The sequence below is a fragment of the Euleptes europaea genome, chromosome 3 (assembly GCF_029931775.1).
Source record: "Euleptes europaea isolate rEulEur1 chromosome 3, rEulEur1.hap1, whole genome shotgun sequence".
Lineage (NCBI taxonomy): Eukaryota > Metazoa > Chordata > Lepidosauria > Squamata > Sphaerodactylidae > Euleptes > Euleptes europaea.
In genome coordinates, this window is record NC_079314.1 from 71,143,333 (window position 1) to 71,165,569 (window position 22,237).

General features: G+C 43.0%; 1 protein-coding gene across 9 annotated transcripts in view; it reads right to left on the reverse strand.

The window, feature by feature from the left end:
• Positions 1-22,237, reverse strand: part of GRIP1 (glutamate receptor interacting protein 1) — a 289,631-nt gene that overhangs the window by 185,509 nt on the left and 81,885 nt on the right. For 2 of the 9 annotated variants that reach the window (XM_056846361.1, XM_056846360.1), the window contains exon 1: positions 5,004-5,385. The exons of the other annotated variants lie outside the window; for them this stretch is intronic. In XM_056846361.1, coding sequence (XP_056702339.1) covers positions 5,004-5,058 — 55 coding nt within the window. In that variant the 5' untranslated portion in view covers positions 5,059-5,385. Of the gene's footprint in view, positions 1-5,003; positions 5,386-22,237 lie in introns of those variants that run through there. 9 annotated transcript variants of the gene reach the window in all.

The window sequence follows — 22,237 nt, forward strand, 5'->3', positions numbered from 1 at the left end:
TCAAGTCTTCTCAATCAAGATAAAGGCAAAAAGTGTCTTTTTACTCACTCTGACTTCAAAAGGTGAGGCTTCTTGTTCTTTTCATAGATTCTTTGATGTTAATGGATAGAGGAGGTCAAAGCCTAAATCCAAAGAGTCGTCCGCGGCAATGGTAGCCCCTAAGTGCCGGCAGAGATAGCTTCCAAATCTCCGAGAGGCTTAATGAAAGCTCTCTCAGAGAATATGGGAGTCCATCCGCTCTTGAAGGCTGCAGGGGAATTTCCTGCTTCCCGATCCACTGTTTAGGACCGGGTTGGGGTGCTTTTAGCACTCCAAATCTAAACGACTCTTGGTGTCTCTTGGGAGCCCCCAAGAAACAATGGCGCTCGAACCAAACTCTCTACCGGAAGTCTGAATTGACATCTTCATTGAGCTTGCTATCCACTACTACCTCAAGATCCCTTTCTTGGTGTATCACTGCCAGCACAGATCCCATCAGTGAATATGTGAAGCTGGGATTTTTTTGCCCTAATATGTTTCACTTTATACTCGCTCATATTGAATCTCATTTGCCATTTTAATGCCCATTCCTCCAGTCTGGAGAGATCCTTTTGGAGATCTTCACAATCCGTTTTAGTTTTAACCACCCTAAATAATTTGGTGTCATCTGCAAACTTGGCCATCTCGCTGTTCACCCCCAGTTCCAGGTCACTGATGAACAAACTGAAAAGCACCAGTAACAACACAGATCCCTGGGGGACCTCACTGCTCACATCTCTCCATTGTGAGAACAGACCATTTATTCCTACCCTCTGCTTCCTATTTTTTAGCCAGCACTCAATCCCTAAGAGGACTTGTCATCTTATCCCATGACTATGAAGTTTGCTTAGCAGTCTTTGGTGGGGGACTTTGTGTATTTGGATTTCCAAAAGGCTTTTGACTATGTCCACAGGCTCATTCCCGTCTACATGCTTACTGACACTTTCAAACAACTCTAAAAGGTTAATGAGACAGCACCTACCTTTGCAGAAGCTATGTTAGTTTTTGCTCAGCAGGGCTTGCCCTTCTATATGTGTGACATGTCTGTCTTTGATAATGCTTTCCAACAATTTACCTGGAGCCTTTTTTTCCTAGATTAGCTTCCTTCACCTTACCCGTTAGCCATGGCGGTGATCTCTTGGATGTTATATTTCCTTTCCTGACCTGCAGTATACAATCTAACTGAGCATCTAGTATTGAGGACTTGAGTAACATACAAGCATTTTCCAGAGATTCAACTGTCCTAACTGTTCCTTTCAACTTCCTTTTTACCAGGTTCCTCATTTTAGATAAGTTCCCTCTTCTAAAGTCAAATGTAGATGTGTGAGATTTCCCAGACAGTTTCCCAAATATATATAATTTAAATTTGATGCCATTGTAGTCACTGTTGGCAATTGGTTCAACCACATCCACATCCCACACTAAGACTGCAATACTGAAGAGGGGCCCGAATCCCCTTAGGAGCCAGCATGACCCCGCACCGGTGTAGGTGCCACTTTATCTTGGAATAAAGTGGCACCTATGCCAGTGTGGGGGCAAACACACCAGCATCTGGGAGCCACGGAGCTCCGCCAGCCCACACTGCCAGTGCAGCCACTCCAAGAACTAAATCCCGGAAGAGAATGCCCACGCCGGCATGGGGCAGGCGTTCCCAGGGGTGAAGCTGCCTTTGTGAACCTCCCTAACCGTGTTTGCCCTGGGAATGCCTTCTTGAGCTGCGGCGTGGCTGCACCAGCTTTTTTGGTGGCACAGCCTCGCTTTGTTGAATGGGGCATTTTCCTCGGGTTTATTTTTTGTTATTTATTTTAAACTGATCTTTTCCCCTCCACAGTGGCCATTGCCTATCTGCCCCCCTTCAGGATTGGGCAGTTAATCTCTGGCAGCACCACTGATTATCTACGCCTTGCTTAGTAAGGGGAAGGGGAAAAAAAACCTACTGTTTGTGCTGAATGAATAGGTGTTTCTTTCTGCAAAAAGGGTGTATGTTGAATAAAAAATGTGTAGAAATATGTGTTCATATTGAGCATGCTAATGATGCACATAAGCACAAGGGTAATATCATAAAAAAGATTAAGGATTTTTTTAAAATAAAGAAAATTAATGTTTAAGTGAAACTAAACAAGCCTATTCATTCTTGTAAAGTAACTACCATAAAGTGACAGTCAACCTGCTGATGGATCCAGGACATTACATAACTCAGAATGGTTCCTTAGAATTACTGGAATTAACTATTTTTTAAAAAATCAACTTTCCAGCACACATGACTAGAAGTTAGCATAGCTTCATTTGGGAATATGAGAGCTTGATTTGTTAAAGAAACAGAGAATCGATTAACAGAATCCCCAGTTAATGGCTTTTCATCTTACAGAATTTTTAAATATAGCAACATTTTTCAAGAGGCAGACTTTCCCAAAGAAGAAAAAGCTTTCAAACTACAGTGCCAGGTGGTACGTGATGCTAAAAGCGCTGATCCAGGGAGTAATTGCTACTCACACTGTGCATTTATTAAAATAAGAAGATTATGCTAATATTGAAAAATTATATATAATCAATCCACATGGAATGACAACATTGAAATTAGCTGCAGCCCCCTAGCTCATTAAACATTTTGGATGCAGCCCTCACAGTAGAACTACAACTGCCCACTTCCACTACAGGGATGTCTTTGTATTATGCAAAAATGCTGTCTGTGAACTACTCATTATTGAACCAAGACATATTGAGTTGTATCCAATGGATGCAAACCTTGTTTTGCTTCTTCCATCCTCTAGCACTGTCTAGAAACTTTTAACAAGCTGGTGAAATTCCTAGAGATTTGAGGGAGGTGCCTGGAAAGGGGGTCATTTGGGAAGAGAGCTCAGCAAGGATATGATGCCACTTCCTACAGGGGAATTGATCTTTGGAGATCAGTTGTAATTCCAGGAGAGCTACAGGGCCCAACTGGACCCTGGCAACCCTAATTCATGGAAGCTTTGTAGATAAAATGCCTTTGTGCAGGGGCAGCTGAAAGCAAGGAGGTGGGAGCATGTGATATTGCTCCTCTTTGCTCTTCCATTTGTAGAGTTTCTGCAGCTGCAAAAGTTTTCATTCACATAACTATTGGATCCAACACAGCCTGTCTTTGCTCAACCTGTGTGGAGGCAAAAAAAAAAACAACTGCCACTGCTTTGAGTCCAATGTTTCCTTTCTGCTAAGTTAAGAATCTTCCATTGGAGAAAGGGTCCTTCTTCCAATGGAAGTTTTCTCATTTCTCAAAAGGGAACTAGGTCATCCAACTTATAGTCTTCAGAGGAAACATTAAAAGTCAATATCATACTATTTAATTTTAAAAAAATTCAAAACAGCAGTTTTTTTTGCAACTTGAAAAAGAGACAGAACCATCAATGTTAAGGTATGGTTGTTGATCAAGCATTGTGAACATGTAACTAACTATGTTAAGAAAGTAGCAAGAGAGCATGTCAATATCACACTGTTCAGACACTGATTTAGAGCGGCCATAGACAGAATTAGGCAACTAATTCTGTACAGTTGATCAGTGGTTCCATGAAGTGGTTCTTGTTGGGTGGTGTTCTGATGAGTGAAGAAAGAAGAAAATAATGTGGAAGATTGCTCTTAAGGAAATTGTACTTAATCATACAATATTAATAGCAAGTTAGATTATTGGAACTCCCTCATATAAATCAATCATGCACAGGTGACTTCGGTAAAATAATGCTAAGAGGAAACTGAAGATATTCACTTAACAGAATGCTATGTACTAAAAAACTAAAGCCATAATATCCCAGATTTGAGAGGGTCTGTGGAAATATTTTATGACGACTAGCCGCTCATGGTGTAGTATCAAGCAACTGAGTTACAATTGCTCTCTCTGGCAAGTCCTTTTTCTTTCCCACTTACTGTTCCAGGACTTTCCCTCATACCACCTGCCTCCATGTTTCAGCAACATAAAATATTAATTATGAGCCATGTAACTGAAAGGCAACTAATTTTTCAAACTAAAATGTTCCTGACAAGTTCATTAACGTTTTTTGCAAGTCCACTGCCATTTAGCATAGTAATATCCATTTACTGCTTTCTTAGGGCTTTCATATTCCAGTGCTACAAACTACATGCCTTTCTTTGTTTTCAGGCACTTACTGTAAGTAGAAGGCTAGATGTTATTTTTTTTCCCACCAGCAGTATTTTAACAGTCTCAATGCTGTCTTTAACTTGAGATTGCACATATGTTTGTTATAATATGTTCATTTCTACAAGTTTTAATATTAACTTCTTTTGTAATACACATAATCTTCAAGAAGGATTCAAAGAAGCCTCTTTACATTTCTATACTAAGGTTAAATAGTATTTTTAAAGTTTTAAATCATAAAAAGAGCAATTTTTCTCAGCATTATGAGATTAACTTAATATCCTTATCAAGCCAATCAACTCCTTTCAAGAATTTTCCATTTTTAAAAATGAATAACAATAGTAAAAATCTGGGCTTCAAAGCTATCAGATATTTTCATTATTTGGGGGAAAAAACTCCTTATAATCTTTCAAGGATGTTTACACACCAACAATATGAATAAAGCCACCCTTGGTTCAGGATATTCCTATCAGCAGCTTTTACCAATATATAACACAGAATGACACAAGCAAGATCTCTCCTGACCAGTTAACAGGAATACAAACCAATAATATCCCATAATAACTTCAGCACTTTACTTGAAAACAGATTCTCCTTTGAGCAATGAAACCGTCCAAAAAGCACAAAGCAGTACCACGCTGCAATGTGAGCACAGCATGGGGCATTTGAGGCTTTTAGCAGCTACCTGTACATCTCTCTCTTTATATATACACATATACATACACATATACATATATTCACAGAGTTCTTTGTTGCCTGACAATAAAAAGACAGTCATATTTGGATGTAAAACTATTAGGCTATGTTTATGGAATGCTGCAATACAGCTGCTGAATGAACAATAAGGAAAGCACCATACCTTTCGTAAGTCTCCTCAGAATTTGACAACGGCATTTAAAAGAGACAGCTATCATTCTTGCTTACTGCCTTCAGCAGCAAAGTGTACTCAAGGCTCTGCTTTGGTGGATGCAGCAGAAGCATATGAATTCCTCCCGCACATGCCAGAAGAAAAGGTAGTCCCAGTGGGGAGTGACAAAGCTTAATTCCTCTTGGCTGATGCAGAGATCAGCTCCATGTCATCTGGCAAAGCTGTGTCATTCAGTACTACTACTTCTGCCGCCACCCCTTGCAGCACCAGATCAATGGTTTGAGAAAGCAATATTTCTTTTAACAGCGGCGAAACATCAAATGGTGTAAGATGCTGGCAAAGGCTCTAAACGGAGCTCTGCTACAGTCTCCCAGGCTTCTGCACTGTGCCGTGAGCTCCAGTTTCTGTTCTAGGCAAAGGGCCATATGCATTTCAGCACCATCAGGGGGATTTTCCCCTCCTCTTCCCCCTCCCCCCAGTTCTTCAGATATTTAATTCTCTCTTGGTATTGCCCACTGAACAATAACAAGAGAAAACACATCACCCTTCTTCGACTTGAATGGCAAATTATTAAATTGTTCTGCAGTTTAAATAATGAATTTCAATATGAAAGGATTCACTCATCTTCCCGGGGAGTGAGGGGGAGGGGACATGAAAGAGAAAGAGAGAAACCCACATGCCATGCAGTAGGGGAATAGGAAGAAGAGAGATTTCCAAGTAGATAAAATCATAATAATGATACACTGAAGACACTCAGCGAGTTAGGATATTTGCAGGACGGAGAATTAAACAAAAGCTCTCGCCTACACCCTGTTTTGCTGTTTAAAACAAGCAACCAATTCTTGCCAAATTTAAGCACACAGCTCCATATTACTTGTTTATTTTGATATTTTATCCATACAACCCAAATGAAGTTGGAATTTACATTTCATTCACAAAATAATGAGGTGGAATTTGGCACTGACAGGTTTTCACAGCCATTGCTTGTTACCAAAGGCTTTTCTTGTTGAAAGGATCCTGTTCTAAAACTTTAAAGGTTGACCAGAGATCCCCTTTATAGTCTGTAGGGGACTGCATAGGCACAGCAGAGCTTTTCAAACTTTTTTTCTTACATTTTATAAGGTGTGAGACATTCTAGGTCATGGGAGGATACTATTTTAAAGTCCATCTAAAATAAAAGCCAGACAAAACAAAATATATTCATGAGGTTAGCTTGCTAAAATGTTAAGCATTGCAAGCAAAAGCTGAATATTTAAAATATATATCTTCAGTCATACTGAAAGATATTTGGAGCTTTGAGAGTTTGTAAAGGGGAAAAATAGCACCATCGTTGTGAAACTACCACCAAATACTCCACTCTACATGTTGTCAACATGTTACATACCAATATGCATTTACAGATGACCTCAGAGATTATGGGACTTGGCTGCTTATGGCTTTTGAGCTTAAAACCCAAATACTGAATAATGCTAAATAGGAAGGCAGTGCAGGTGCTGGAGCAAAAATATTATATTGTTGTGCACACTCCATTTTCTCAAGCAGTGAGAGGTTCCAGGGGCCAACATGTGTTGGTTGCCTTTGGAGGAGAGACCACTGGATACTGATGGCATTTCTGTATGTTTGATTTATTTACAAATAGTGGGTAGAGTGTTTGACTAGGATCTGGGGCCCCCAGGTTCAAATCCCCACTCGGCCACGGAAACTTGCTAAGTGACCTTGAGCCATTCACACACTCCCAGCCGAACCTACCTCACATGGTTGTGGTGAGATAAAGGGGATAAAGGCGGGGTATAAATGAAGTAAATAATATACAAACAAATAAACACAGGTGGAGAAACAGAGACACTTACAGAGCACTAGATCTGCTATCCTACATCAGATCCCCAAACAGAGCAAGAGAGAACTCCTGCCACCAATGTGTTTTAGCCAATTCCAGCAGTGTGATTCTCATCCCATAGACATACCTTTGTCCACTCGCGTCACATCTTCCAATCTCTGAAGGCTGCTTCCTAGAGCCATTAATACCCACTGAGGGGTATATATACAATAATTAAGAAACATTATTTTAGTTATTTACTGTATTTATAGTCTGTCTTTCACACTGAAACTCAAGGCCACTTATGCAATATAAGCTCATGCAGTCAATAGGATGAGACATCTAATAAGCAATGTACTAGGACTAGGATTACATAAACCTGTAGTATTATATTATTAGAAAATAATGCAGTGACAGCAAGATAATAGGGTACTGCAAACAGATATTATCTCCTGTGCACAGTGGTATACTCCACATTTCTTTCCCTTTATAAAGATTCTTAAAGGTTACAGTATAGCCCTATTACCTTTAAAGAAATCCCTTCTTGAACAATTCTATTTTACATAGTTTGGCAAATGACAGAAGTGCGGGGCCTTTCTGGCCTCATCAGGAAAGCCATTCCTCAAGGTGGGGGTCAGAACAGATGATGCAGGAACTCTGATTTCTCCAAAGCATGCCAGTGTACATCAAGGCTAGAGGATGAAGCCATTTACAAATTCCAAGTTGGTAATAATATTGGGGGTCACAATGCCCCCTGTTTGGGAGGCAAGCTCCCTCATTCTGCACCACATTTTCCAAGAGGTCTTCATCTTGAGTCCATTTCACTGGTCAGGTCATTGAAATTATGAAGACTTGAGTGAATGACAGTTGCCTGGTACCAAGGAAGAAGAAATAGGCACAGCCTTCCTTTCATGCAGAATGCTTAAAAACGGTCTTGGTCATAGCTACTGGTGCAACAATGAATAGAAAATCACCCCAACTCTACGATTCTGGATGGGAAAAACAGGAAGATCCCCATAATTTTTCCCATTAATCGATATCACATCTTTTTCAGACAATTACGTGTGCATTTGAAAAATATTACAATTTTAATTCTATATTGTAATTTCAGAAAGGGCACAATCATTTCCAGAGCAGCAATTTCTTTAACTAAATGGCACCCCCTAAAACACAACAAATGAGCATCAGTAAACCTAAGAGTAGATTAATAACCACAAACCAACACCCTTACTGCAGAGAACACAAGTGTGTCCTTTTCCTAAGCAACCATCCCCTGGGAAAAAGAAAAGTTAGCTACTACTACTAATCAAAATGAATCAAGCCAGTGGATCCAGCAGAGAAATCCAAGGACCAGGCCATGGTCTGCTTACTCCAACCAAGTTCTAAGCAAGGCCTCCAAAACTGATTTATAGCCAGAAGTACATGAGGGGCAGAGGGAGGAAATTGCTACATGAAATAGATGACTGGCTAAGGGAAGCTTTCCTGATTCCTTCCCCCCAGAAATCAGATTGGCTGGGAGACCTGAGTCTATCCACATATGTACACACACGCACACACATTTCCAAGGCAAGCTGTAGAGAAATGACAACAAATCTCCTGACCTGATTTCATTTTTTTCTAATAATTATCAGATAAAATCATTGGAACTGGGAAACTATCAGATAGCCTTTTGCTATGCTGAATATTGCCAACCTAATCTGATAATGTGGAAAAAAACACCTTGACATTTTATTAGACTATCCTACAGATGATAGTTACAGTCAGCTATCACTATTTTAATATTGTTTGCCTTAGTTCTCAAACATTTCGCTTATGTCTACTACTGTCAGATAGGCTCTCTGTCAACCCCGGAATGAAACAAGATAGTTTCCACCACGGACAAAATGGAGTTTTTGCACTCCGTCCCTTCCCCCGTTTACACCCAGTCTCCCTCCCAAGATCTAAACCTCAATGGAGACCCGCCCGGGAAATCGCCGATCTGATACCGGGTCCCGCAAAACAATGACGGAGCCCGGGAAGATCAGCCAGTTAACGCGCGTGTTTATTTTCTGTACGCGTTTGCTTAAGTACTTGCCGGTAGTTAAATTCTGTATTGTTTCTTTGTTTCTCAAAACTAATCTTCCCTATTGTATCTGCCCTATATATGTATCACTATTCCCCCATGCCTGTATTTTAGCCTTAAGTCTTTTACCTGCTGAAACCACTGACTTTCTGTAATAAACTTTTAACTCGCTGTACAGTCTGGAGAAAAGTTATTGCTAGGAACGCATTGGATTACTGAGGCCTGACAACTACTAAACTAACTGAAAAAGTCCATATGGCTCAAAACAGAGACAACAAAGAATCAGATATGGGTACAATCAAAATCTTCCCAATATCCCAAACTTCACATAAATGATCAGACTTTCCTGGTTACCAGGGCAAAATCATGACCAATAGTACCAAAGGCCAATAGGCTCCAATTTCTAACCAGTGCTATGGTGAGATGTATCAACTTAAGCTACCACTGCAATCCCAGTGACATGTTCAGTATAAATTAATTTGAAGCGACAGCTTCAGCCCAGAAAGAATACCCAGCCTTTCCGAAGAAAGACACCTTTGTCTGTTTTGTCCAAGCCATCATTAGTATGCAGTGAGCTTCCAAGACCTCCAACTCCAACAATATCAGAACTCTAATTCTTGTGATAGTGTTGCAATTTTGTCAGCAAAAAGTTATTTATCTGAAACCTAGCCTTCCTCCAACTATACCATCTTATCTACAAAGCAATCATAATATAGATTATGCTGAGATATAATGATATGCCCCAGAGCACAAGGCCACTGAGCTCAATGCAACATGCAGGAATACCAATGATTGCTATGCATTCCTACATGATTCAAGCTGCCCTCCAGAATGCATTGTGTGATCCCATATTTGCAGCCAAGTCCCACAATACCACTGTATTTCTCTAGTTCTCCAGACAGGAACCCACATCTCAGGAATCTACATTTGTCATTTGCAGCCCATTCCTGAGGGGAAGGACTGAGCTAGTGGCTGGAGGCAGCACAGTGCAGCTGCCTCCAAAGGAGGATTCCCCTGACACACACTGAAGTCGGCACTTTGCCCTTACCTGCGAGCCCTACATAGCATTCCACGGGGCTACGCCACCTAAAATGGTGGCGTAACTCCAGGTAAGGGCAAAGGGGGCATTCCCAGCCTGAAGGGGGGTTAGGAAGCCACCTAAAGGAGGCTCCACCCCAGAATGCTCCCTGGGATAATGATACCAGCAGGAGGCCAAGCTGGCGTCTCAGGGCCACGCTGCCACAGCAGCGCGGGGAGGCCAGTGTGCGTGCCCCAACACCGGCGTCTGTGCCCCTCTCGGCAGCGCAAGTGGCCTGGGTGTTGGCGCAAGCTGCCTGGATGCCTGCGTGGGCCCTTGCACACCTCCTGAGGACTTTCGCCCTCCCAGCTCAGGAACGGGCTGTTAGCTCTCCTGACAAAGAGAAGAAACAGATAAGCAAGGCATCTCTGGAATCACCCACAGCTACTATGGCAGAATACTACCTAATTTCCCAGTTACCAGCTAACACTTCTACAATGTTATTTTCAATGAAAATTTTCTCACACCAGTCTGCTCTTGCTTACAGAAAACCCAACCAGAAGTTATTACTCATCGGCAACAGTGAATCACCAAATGTCAATCCAGGAACTAATTCCTGTAACAAACCCCATTGTCAAATCTGCTGCAGATGAAAGCCAATAGATCAAACTATTCAAGGTCTCATTTATATAGAATCTGTTATAATAGGTACCATCATTAATAGTTTCCTTCTACAGTTTGCATAAACCATACAGAATTCCATCTCTATGAAGGTGGATAAATGAACACAAACTAGTAATGAAAAACAGCAGGCAAAAATATTTGGGAACCATTTCAGGTTCCCTAACATGGAAACCACCAAATTTCAACAAGAAACGTTTCAAAACAAGGTTCTAATATAAAGCTGCTCAATTAAAATTAATTAGCAACTCTGATATTGTAGAATTTGAGATTAACAAGCATTGGGATTGACTTCCTAGGTTCAGAAAGTAATTGTTCTACTTCAGGTGCTAATACGATCTTTCTTGCTATGTTAATTTATCACTAGCAGCTGCTAGTTCAGAATGGGTCAAGCCCACTCTAATTAGATCTTGTACTCCTTTGTGTTGTGCCTAGAAATTTGGTACAGCTACCACTTTTTGATAGGTTTTCCTGGCATTTTTGCTCTATTGTGTAAAAACTGTTTTCCTTTTTTTGGTACCCATATACTCACTGGCTTTAGACTACTTTATGCTTTGACAAAGTAGGCTTTGGTTTATGAAAGCATATGCCATAGTAAATGTGCTACTCTTTAAGGCATCACATAGTATGCACCAGTAGAATCTATGATACAGATTTTCTAAATTCATTGACTGTCCCCTCATCCATACTTATTTTTATTACGCAAGTACCGTATATACCCATGTATAAGCCGACCCGCGTATAAGCCGAGGTGCCTAATTTCTCCCCAAAAATGGGGGGAAATTAGGCACCCGCGTATAAGCCGAGGGTCGGCTTATAACCCCTCCCCCTAGGGCTGTCAATTCGGTTCGGTCCGAACTGAAAATCAACCGAATTTCCCCTGATTCGGTGATTTTCAGTTCGGACGGATCCGAACTCAAATCTGGCGGGCAACCGGGGGGGGGCCGAATTCAGCGAGTTCGGGAGTTCGCGAATAAATTCGGCCAATTCGGCCCCCCCTTCAGGGAGGGGGGGAGGCTCAGATCAGTTTAAAGGGCAGCCCGCCTCCCTTCACGGGAGCCCGCTGAAGGGAGGCGGGCTGTCCTTTAAACTCATCTGTGCCTCCCGCCCGGGAGGCTCAGATGAGTTTAAAGGGCAGCCCCCCCCCTTCACGGGAGCCCACTGAAGGGAGGCGGGCTGTCATTTAAACTCATCTGAGCCTCCCGCCCGGGAGGCTCAGATGAGTTTAAAGGGCAGCCCCCCCCCTTCACGGCAGCCCGCTGAAGGGAGGCGGGCTGTCCTTTAAACTCATCTGTGCCTCCCGGCTGGGAGGCTCAGATGAGTTTAAATGACAGTCCGCGCCTCTCCAGCGGAGCCCGCTGAAGGGGGGCGGGCTGCCCTTTAAACTGATCTGCGCCTCTCAGCTGGGAGGCTCAGATCAGTTTAAAGGGCCCCCGCGCGCCTTCAGGGAATCCCTGAAGGCGCGCTTCGCCCGAATTTTCCCCCGAACTCCGGATCCCCCCGAATTACCGGGGATCCGAAGCGGGGGAGTTCGGACTTCGGACCGTACCGACCCCACAAGGGTCAAATTCGGCCGAATCCGAACTGTACCGATTTTTTTTTTGACAGCCCTACCTCCCCCCCCCCCCGCAGGCTTACCTGACAGGGCTCTCCAGCGGCGAGGGTCCGGCGGCGGCGCGGCCCGGGGGGCCTGGGCAGCCTTCCTGCGGCTGCAGGAGGCTGCCCCAGGCCGCTCCCGGCGGGAGGAAGCGGCGGCGAGGCCCAGGGGGACCCGGAGCAGCCTTCCTGCGGCTGCAGGAGGCTGCCCCAGGCCCCTCCCGCCCGAAAAATGGCAGCGGGGGGCGGGGGGGCCTTGGGCAGCCATCCTGCGGCTGCAGGAAGCTGCCCAAGGCCCCTCCCGGCCGAAAAAAATGGCGGCGGGGGCGGGGGGCCTTGGGCAGCCTCCTGCAGCCGCAGGATGGCTGCCCAAGGCCCCTCCTGCCCGGGAAAAATGGCGGCGGTGGCGGGGGGGCCTTGGGCAGCCATCCTGCGGCTGCAGGAGGCTGCCCAAGGCCCCTCCCGCCCGAAAAATGGCAGCGGGGGGCGGGGGGCCTTGGGCAGCCATCCTGCGGCTGCAGGAAGCTGCCCAAGGCCCCTCCCGCCCGAAAAAAATGGCGGTGGGGGCGGGGGGGCCTTGGGCAGCCATCCTGCGGCTGCAGGAGGCTGCCCAAGGCCCCTCCCGCCCGAAAAATGGCAACGGGGGCGGGGGGGCCTTGGGCAGCCTCCTGCAGCCGCAGGATGGCTGCCCAAGGCCCCTCCCGCCCGGGAAAAATGGCGGCGGGGGCCGGGGGGGCCGGGGCAGCCTTCCTGAGGCTGCAGGAGGCTGCCCCAGGCCGCTCCCAGTAGCAGGAAGCGGCACGGGCCCGGCGGCGGCGACGGCGGTAAGTTTTCCCCCTCCCTCCTCCCTCCTCCCTCCCTCCCCCCGTATTGACCCGCGTATAAGCCGAGGCCGGCTTTTTCAGCCCATTTTTGGGGCTGAAAAACTCGGCTTATACGCGAGTATATACGGTATTTGGAAATTCTGTAACAATGCTATGTATTATATTTGGAATTTTTTAAAAGGTGCAATTATGCATACATGAGAATTACTTGCCACTCTGATGCATCCATTCATCCAGTCAGCTAGCTAATTTAAGTCTGGGTCTAACGAATGCCAATCTGCTTCATTAACTCCTGAATTTTGTTTTATGTTTTAAGCAGTTCTAAAAAGAAAGAACAAATTGCTTTAAAATTCTCCTGTTCATATATATCAATCTATTGAATGCACTCCCCTGTTAATTGCTAGTATCAGCAAGTCTTCTGCCTATGTTTCTGTGCGAGAAGATCCTTTAGATTTTTAGTGCTGGAGAATGAATCTTTTTGCAACTAAGGCATTTCTGCCTATCTAATCTCTCTGCCTTGACTGTAGCAGACAAATAGCTGGAGTGTATCCAAATATCAGGTGATTCACCTTAAAAGATAGTTTTGTGGGAAAGATCTGATTTACTATCCAGGCAATACTGATGTAACCCATACAATTCTCAAATATTTAGTTCAATGAATGCTTTAAATGTCTTCTAGGTTGTTCTGATGCAGAATACATTGTACAGTATGTTTTGTGAATCTATATTTTCTGAGGTGTGCAGTTAAAGGGCAAATTCAGTGCCACAACTAGTTACTTCAATCAGTCTTGAGACCATAGCTCCACATTCATATACAAGACCTTAGGAAAATTTCATATAGACATTCAGGATCATGTGTTTTACTGAAAGAAAGAAAAATAATTCCATTTATACAAGTTCTTTTGATTTTGATGGTTATTTATAGCAGCTATCAACGATTTGGTGCAATTTCTTCTGCATACTCATCACTACTCATAGGTCTATCATCTTTTGCATTTTCCTCATGGTTTGAAATACATCTAGAGGACTATAATTTACAGTATTACTGCTCTTTTTTAACGTTATAGTTTATGTAAGTAATAACTCATCTTCAGTTGGTGCTTAAGTATGTTGCTTAAGTACTTTCCTGCATATGGATTACTTGGCTAACTCAGGTGTTTTATGACAGACACTGTACATTTGTCGTTTAACTGGACTAATAAATCCCACTTCTCATTTTGCTGAGATGCAGCATCATTCAAATATCATGATATGATTTAAATGTATTACCTAGGGGTGTTTGTGTGTGAGAGAGTTTCTAGTGACCCAGAAGCTGACCACATAACACTAAACTTACACCCAATATTATTGTACATAGCTGCTGTTATACCACCTTTAATATGCATAATATTCAAATATTTTTACCTCCCCATAACCTAGGAAAATGACACAGTAGTCAACAGTAGGATGCAAGTTCCCATTATCCTGCATGTAATGATACATTGTCAAGATGTAAATAAGTGTGAAGAATCCTTTGGATCACACATTCCCTTCCCATCATACCCAGTTTGATTTCCACTTTCCTAGCAAACCATAGTTTGCAATCCAGAGTTGAAAGCAAGCTTGTACAGGCTGGTAAAGAGTGTCAGTCAGAAAGTGGTCTTCTGCTTCAAGCCCCCTGAGAAAAACAGTACCAGTAAGAAATTTAAGTTCGTTTTAACTCCTGTTGAAATCACTGGAGTTTCCGAGTACCACAAACTACATTTAGCAGCATTTTCTACACACTGGAATAACAAACCAGGGCAAAGCCTGATTTGCAGGGGACAGAATAACCATAGTTAGCATTTCACACATATGGTTTGCCACATAAGAGCACAAGAAAGGCCCTGCTGGACCAGACCAAGGCCCATCAAGTCCAGCAGTCTGTTCACACAGTGGCCAACCAGGTGCCTCTAGGAAGCCACAAACAAGACGACTGCAGCAGCACCACCATCCTGCCTATGTTCCACTGCACCCAAAATAGGCATGCTCCTCTGATACTAGAGAGAATAGGTATGCAGCATTAGTATCCATTCTAACTAATAGCCATGAATACCCCTTTCCTCCATGAATATGTCCACTCCCCTCTTAAAGCCCTCCAAGCTGGCAGCCATCACCACATCCTGGGGCAGGGAGTTCCACAATTTAACTATGCGTTGTGTGAAAAAATACTTCCTTTTATCTGTTTTGAATCTCTCACTGTCCAGCTTCAGCAGATGACCCCGTGTTCTAGTATTATGGGAGAGGGAAAAAAAACTTCTCCCTGTCCACTCTCTCCAAACCATGCATAATTTTATAGACATCTATCATGTCTCCCCTTAGCCACCTTCTTTCCAAGCTAAACAGCCCTAAGCATCTTAACCGCTCCCCATAGGACAGTTGCTCTAGTCCCCTAATCATTTTGGTTGCTCTTTTCTGCACCTTCTCAAGCTCTGTAATATCCTTTTTTAGGTGTGGCGACCAGAACTGTACACAGTATTCCAAGTGTGGTCTCACCATAGATTTGTACAAGGGCAGTATGATATCAGCAGTTTTATTCTCTATTCCTCATCTAATTATGGCCAGCATGGAATTTGCCTTTATTACAGCAGCCGCACACTGGGTTGACATCTTCATTGAGCTATCCACTACCATCCCAAGATCCCTTTCTTGGTCTGTCACTGCCAGCACAGATCCCATCAGCGTTTGTGTGACGTTGGAATTTTTTGCCCCAATATGCATCACTTTACACTTACATTGAATCTCATTTGCCATTTTAATGTCCATTCTTCCAGTATGTAGAGATCCTTCTGGAGCTCTTCACAGTCCAATTTTATTTTAACCACCCTAAATAATTTGGTGTCCTCTGCAAACTTGGCTACTTCACTGTTTAACCTAAACTCCAGGTCATTGATGAACAGGTTGAAAAGCACCGGTCCCAACACAGATCCCTGAGGCACCCCACTGCTCACATCCCGCCTTGTGAGAACTGACCATTGATTCCATATAGTTTGCTATTAAAGTACAAGTCTTTAATGAATGATCCTGCATTCAAAGGGAGAGAAACACATGAACATAAGGATCCCTCAAGGCTGTTGTCCAGCCTGAATCATATCATTGTGTGTCTTTAGACCACTTCATACCCTCCATCCTTTTCATGATAAAAATAAAGATGCTCTTGAACTTTGTAAACAGCCCTATTCTCACAAAAGGGTCATTGTCTGAGCCTCGTCTCTTCTAGCCTCGTTACACATTGGCTGTTAGTCTTTATGTTAAAATAACCTAATAGTTTATTTTATATAAATTTCAGAATGTTTAAACTCACTTATTAAAGAATAGCTACAACTAAAGTCCATTCAGCCTCATTTACAAGTTGAAGTTTGTTCATGGTGAACGCAACCCAGTTTATTTGAAGGTTTGTGTGATCCCTCCTCCTTCTCTTGTATTCACAACATTAGTAGCCTAAACTAGTATTAAACTGTGCTTTAGACTCCGTTACTGGAAAATCCCAGGTTGTTCAAGGATCTGAATTTGAACATCACAGCAAACTGGAGTTAGACTTTCTATACTAGGAAGTCTTGGATTCCAGTTCTGTGTACAAGGACAGGAGGGAAGGAATATGGAAACCCGAAAACAAAATAGATTTGTGCCCCTCTTGAACTCCATCTTGTTTGTGATTTCAGAAAGCATCCTCAGAGATTTAACTTCTTGGCAGGGGACTGACTCCAAAACAGCATGCCTTAGTATTGCAGGAAGACTGCTACAGCAATGCTGATTCCCACCCTAGTCATGCATAACAATATTTTGCTACCCTGTGCCTCTTAATGCAAGAGGAATTGAAACTAGGTCATGGCCTGATAACCTTAATCCTTGCAAATCAATTACCCGCTGAGAGAAGTAAAAGTGATTGTGTTGGCCATTATGAATGTGTGTGTGCGCGCGTGCGCATGCACTGCATTTATCCACAACAGCTTTGGAACAGACATTCCAACATCTGTCCAAAAAGCAAAAGCAAGTTCCTTAAAGTTCAGTAAGCACAATTAACTTGCATTTCATCTTCACTGATTCATTGTAACTTGTGAAACTACTCTGAATTACAAATTATGTACAGAGAATCAAAGCACATTTTGTTTAATGACTTATTTATAAGCCTTGGGGAAAATATCAAGGTTTGGTAAGTTAGAGGTCTGGTTTAGTGAGCGTGTTTAATATACTACTGTATGTACTTTATTATAATATTGCTTATTCTCTACATTCATTTATGTTATTCAGGTGCAAAATATTTGTAAGTTACTATTGTTAACTTTCAAATCTGTTTTTTGATATTTCAGCAGAGACAATAGCTTATAATATTGTCAAAGGCTTTCACGGTCAGAGTTCATTGGTTCCTCGTAGGTTATCCGGGCTGTGTAACCGTGGTCTTGGTATTTTCTTTCCTGACGTTTCGCCAGCAGCTGTGGACGGCATCTTCAGAGGAGTAACACTCAGAGACACTGTCCTTCAGTGTTACTCCTCTGAAGATGACGCCACAGCTGCTGGTGAAATGTCAGGAAAGAAAATACCAAGACCACGGTTACACAGCCCGGATAACCTACGAGAACCAACAATAGCTTATATTTGTCATTAGCAAGGCTAGGATCAACTGAGATATTGTTAGGAAAAAACTTTTTCCCATGCTTTAAGCCTGAATTCCTAATTGCATGTGATAACATACCTTGTGTATTAAGAGGCCATGAAAGTTTTTGCCACAATCAGTGTATTAGTTTTGCATGAAATGAAAGTTTTTTTCACTTACATGTCAGAACACTAGGATTGTGAACTGAACCATTGTTAGTCCAGATGATTTGTGAGGGTTTTCACACCTTTCATCCAACATGTCAATGATTTTTTTAACCCAAATTTTGTTTTGTGCTCTCCTGCACTGTGCACACATTTAAACAAGGCAGGAAAGACCAGGAGAACACGTGGCACTGTAACCATGGGCGAAAACGCATGGTCACTTTATCCTCCTTTAATCCCTGTTTCAGCCAGGATTCAGCCAGGATCGAATGCATGCGTTTCGCCTAATGTGCATTCAATCTTGGCTAAAACAGGGATTAAAGGATGATAAAGTGACCATGAGTTTTCGCCCCATGAGTCCAACCTGATGCTACTGTGCATCACACCTGGCAGAAATGGAACGAAGAAGTCGTGCCTGGGCAGGCTGGCTAGCTCACACAGTCACCCACCTGCCCAGGAACTCAGGGGAGCTTCTGGTGACTCTGAGCCCTTCTCCACTAGCACCATCAGTTTGGGCAGTTTTTAAAAATTCGTACAAGGTATGAATGAGAGAGACAGAGAGAAGAGCAGAGATGGCGGGTTATACACTGCTGTATGAATGAGAGTGGGAGAGAGAGGAAGTGGGTGTATGAATGAGAAAGAAAGGAGTGTATTTGAAAATTTCGTTGGTTCCTGAGGTGCTACTGGACTTGAATTTTGTTTTGCTACTACAAATACGGCAACCCACCTGAAACCACTTTCTTAATTATCTTGTTAAAACCACCTAGAAGCTGGTTGGCGACTGTGTGAACAGACTGCTGGACTTGATGGGTCTTGGTCTTATCCAGCATGGCTTTTCTTATGTTCTTAAGAAAACATGAGCCAGTGTAGCGTAGTGGTTAAGAGCAGTGGACTCTAATCTGGAGAACAGGGTTTGATTCCCCACTCCTCCACATGAAACCTGCTGGGTGACCTTCAGCTAGTCACAGTTCTCTCCGAACTCTTCAGCCTCACCTACCTCACAAGGTGTTTGTTGAGGGGAAGGGTCTGTAATCTGCTTTGAGACTCTTAAAGGTAGAGAAAAGCAGGGTATAAAAACTAACTCTTCTTCTTATGTTCTTAAATGAATTTTGAGTTGTCTGAATTTGATCAGTCTGAAGCTATAGTTTGGCTCACTTCCTTTGTATTATCTGCCTTACGTAGATCGTTTTTGAGGGTGTCAAAACTTCATTGATTGATCTACAGTTTAGCAAACATCAGACAGTGTAATACCTGTAAACACTTCATAGAATAACTTCTATGTACTTTATTACTTAAAAATATGCTACATGTGTTATAGATGTGACAATATGTAGATTGTACCCAGGCTCTCCTACTTTACTTGTGCCCTTTCAGTTCTTGCTTGTTTGCTTTAGAAAATTTCTATGCTCAAGGTGGCTTACAAAGTAAACAAAACAAAAACATAACTTAGAAAAATCATTAACAGTTAAAAAACCCAGCAAGGGCATAAAAACAGTATAAAAAACTTGTTCTTGTGACACAGTTGGAGTAATGACAATCTGTGTCGGCCTATTTTCATGGGTATGGATATTCCAGGGACTTGGGAAGCACTTACAATATCTGAACATCTTGGATGAACATAATGTGTTCTAAGGGCTCCACCCCATGGGTTGGATCCAGATCAGGTTTTTCTTCAGTGGGGGGGAAGAAGAGGAAGAGGAGGAGTTGGAGTTGGTTTAATATGCCGACTTTCTCTACCACATAAGGAAGAATCAAACTGGCTTACAATCACCTTCCCTTCCTCTCCCCGCAACAGACACCCTCTGAGGTAGGTGGGGCTGAGAGAGCTCGAAGAGAGCTGCAACTAGCCCAAGGTCACCCAGCTGGCTTCATGTGTAGGAGTGGGGAAACAAACCCAGTTCACCAGATTAGCCTCCGCCGCTCATGTGGAGGAGTGGGCAGAGCAATCCTAAAGGGGAAGGTTTGTTGCAGGACGCCTGGGGACAGTGCAGCTAAGCTGCCTCCTGAGCAACTTGCAGTGGCACAGCTGCAAAGTTAAAATAAAATCTTCCCCAAGCCCCGTGAAACTGCTCCATAAAGTACCACGGGGATGTGCCACCATTTTTGCAGTTGCAAGTTCACACTGGCAAAAGGGGTAATTAAATTTAAAAGAATGAAAGATGTGGGTGTGGCTCAGTGAAAAGCTTGATGCTTTTGAGAAGGACATGTGATCATAAGATCTTATAAGTTCAAACCACTGTTTTGTCCAGCCCAGTACACTCTGTTTAGACTCTACTATCTGACATCTACACAGTTTGCATTGATCACTGAATCTAGCCGCATGTGCACTGCAACAGACCTTCCAAGTGGGAGTTTTCTGCTCACTTCCTCCATTTCCCTTGATTTCCCCCCAATATACTACCTCAGGACTTTCTTAGGTGTTTTTTTTTTACGTAAATGGTATAGTGCTCTGATCTGGATGTCCCAAGCTAGCCTGATCTTGTCAGATCTTGGAAGCTAAGCAGTGTCATCTCTAGTATCTGGATGGGAGACTCCCAAGGAATCTCAGGGTTCCTATGCAGAGGAAGGCAATGACCAACCACCTTTGCCTTGTACACCCTACAGGGTCACTGTAAGTAGGCTGCGACTTGACAGCACTTTACACACACACAAATGGTATAGCAATCAACACTAAAAAAAACTATCAAAAAGACTTCTGGTGGTGTGGTAGGCAAAAATGACAGCCATGCGGAACTGAGACATGAAAGAAAAATGATGCCAATGTGGACAGGATCTTTGAAAATATACATCTTCCCATTCAGACAGTGTAATAATTCATGTAAACTGTGATCTTCTCAAAAGGTTTGTACAAAGGGTTGTGCAGTCGGCAAAGCTTAACAAAACACAAAAAACAAAAAAACCCTGAAAAATGCCTTATCAGTATTTTTCGGGAAGGGGGGAGGTTTATCCCAAAAAAAGTGGTGATGATTTAAGGGAGCCGAAAAGCAGATGCCGAATAATGCTGAGTTTTTTGGCATTTGGGGGCTGCTTTGGCCCCACTGCCATTAATAAAAAAGACTGGGGGGAATCCCCTCTCCCCCTCCTCACCTGCTGGCTGGCTGGGTCTCGGAGGTGGCAGGCGGAGCAGAGCTGAACACTGGGAATGGCCTGGTCGGGCCCAGCATTCAGATCTGTGCTGCCACCTCCAAAGTCCATGTGGGTCTTGGAGGCACAGCCTGCTGCCTCTGAACTCCACGTGGGTCTTGGAGGCGGCAGGCAGTATAGAGCTGAATACTGGGCCCGGCCTGGCTGAGCCCAGCGTTCCACTCTGCGCGGCTGCCTCTAAACTCCACATGGGTCTTAGAGGCGGCAGGCAGCACAGAGCTGAACGCTAGACTCAGCGTTCAGCTCTGCACTGCCGCCTCCAAGACCCATGTGGAGTTCAGAGGTAGCTTAGACTTTTTTGGGTTTAATATACCTGAAAATTTTCAATTTTTAAAAAAAAAGCAAAACAAAAGACAACAACAACAACCCACACACACACCCCGGTATGGAAATTTGGTTTTTTCCCTCCCTTAAAATTTCTGGGTCTACAAAACCCGAACCTGAAAAATACCGGGGGGGGGGGGGGGAAATGGTGCACATCCCTGGTTTGTAGTGAATCAGGATTGGTACACAGTGTGCTAATCTCAATTAGAATGAAACATTGTGTGGATGCCACAAATAAAAACACCATAGTTTGGACACCTTCTTTCTCATAGTTTAATTATAGATTTCAAGGACTGAATCTTGGTCTTCATGCAAGCGCTATGGACCTTCTGTGACAAGCCACTTTCTGTTCTGGAAACTCAAATTAAAATGATGGGCAAGGTTGTAAAAATGCTCTGTCCAAGACTGTGAAGAATCACTCCAATCTGAACACATAGGTCCGGGATAGATGGGCCATTGGTCTGACTCAGTATAAAACAGCTTCATATAGAATATTCTTTATCCCCTAGCCAAGATTCGTTTCAGTTTTGGATTCTTAAGCGTGGCATGTCCCATTACAAACAGAGCAAGTAAAAAATTACATTTATGAAAATAAATAATTTCAGTTCATGCAGTGTCTTCAAAGGAGAACAGAGGACAAAGTGCAACAATTAACAGGATCAGATGAGAATGTGGATTGATGTAGCAACTTTAACATCAAGGCAACAAGCAAGAAGATAAAGCTTTTAAAATACAAGAAGGGTGAAATAAGAAGAAAAGTTTCACTAACACAAAGATGTCCATGTCTGTGTGGAAACAGCAAAGACAGTATTCAGTTTCCTTTGTATATCTGCCAAGTACTGAAATTGTAACTGGCAAGTGAAGCCTGAATGCTTTTCGTACAACAGAAGACCAGATAAACACTCCTTTTATTCCAAGCTTTGTTTATTCTATTTCTTACATGAAGAGAAATATGTGAAGAATATGGGAAATGAGATCATATAT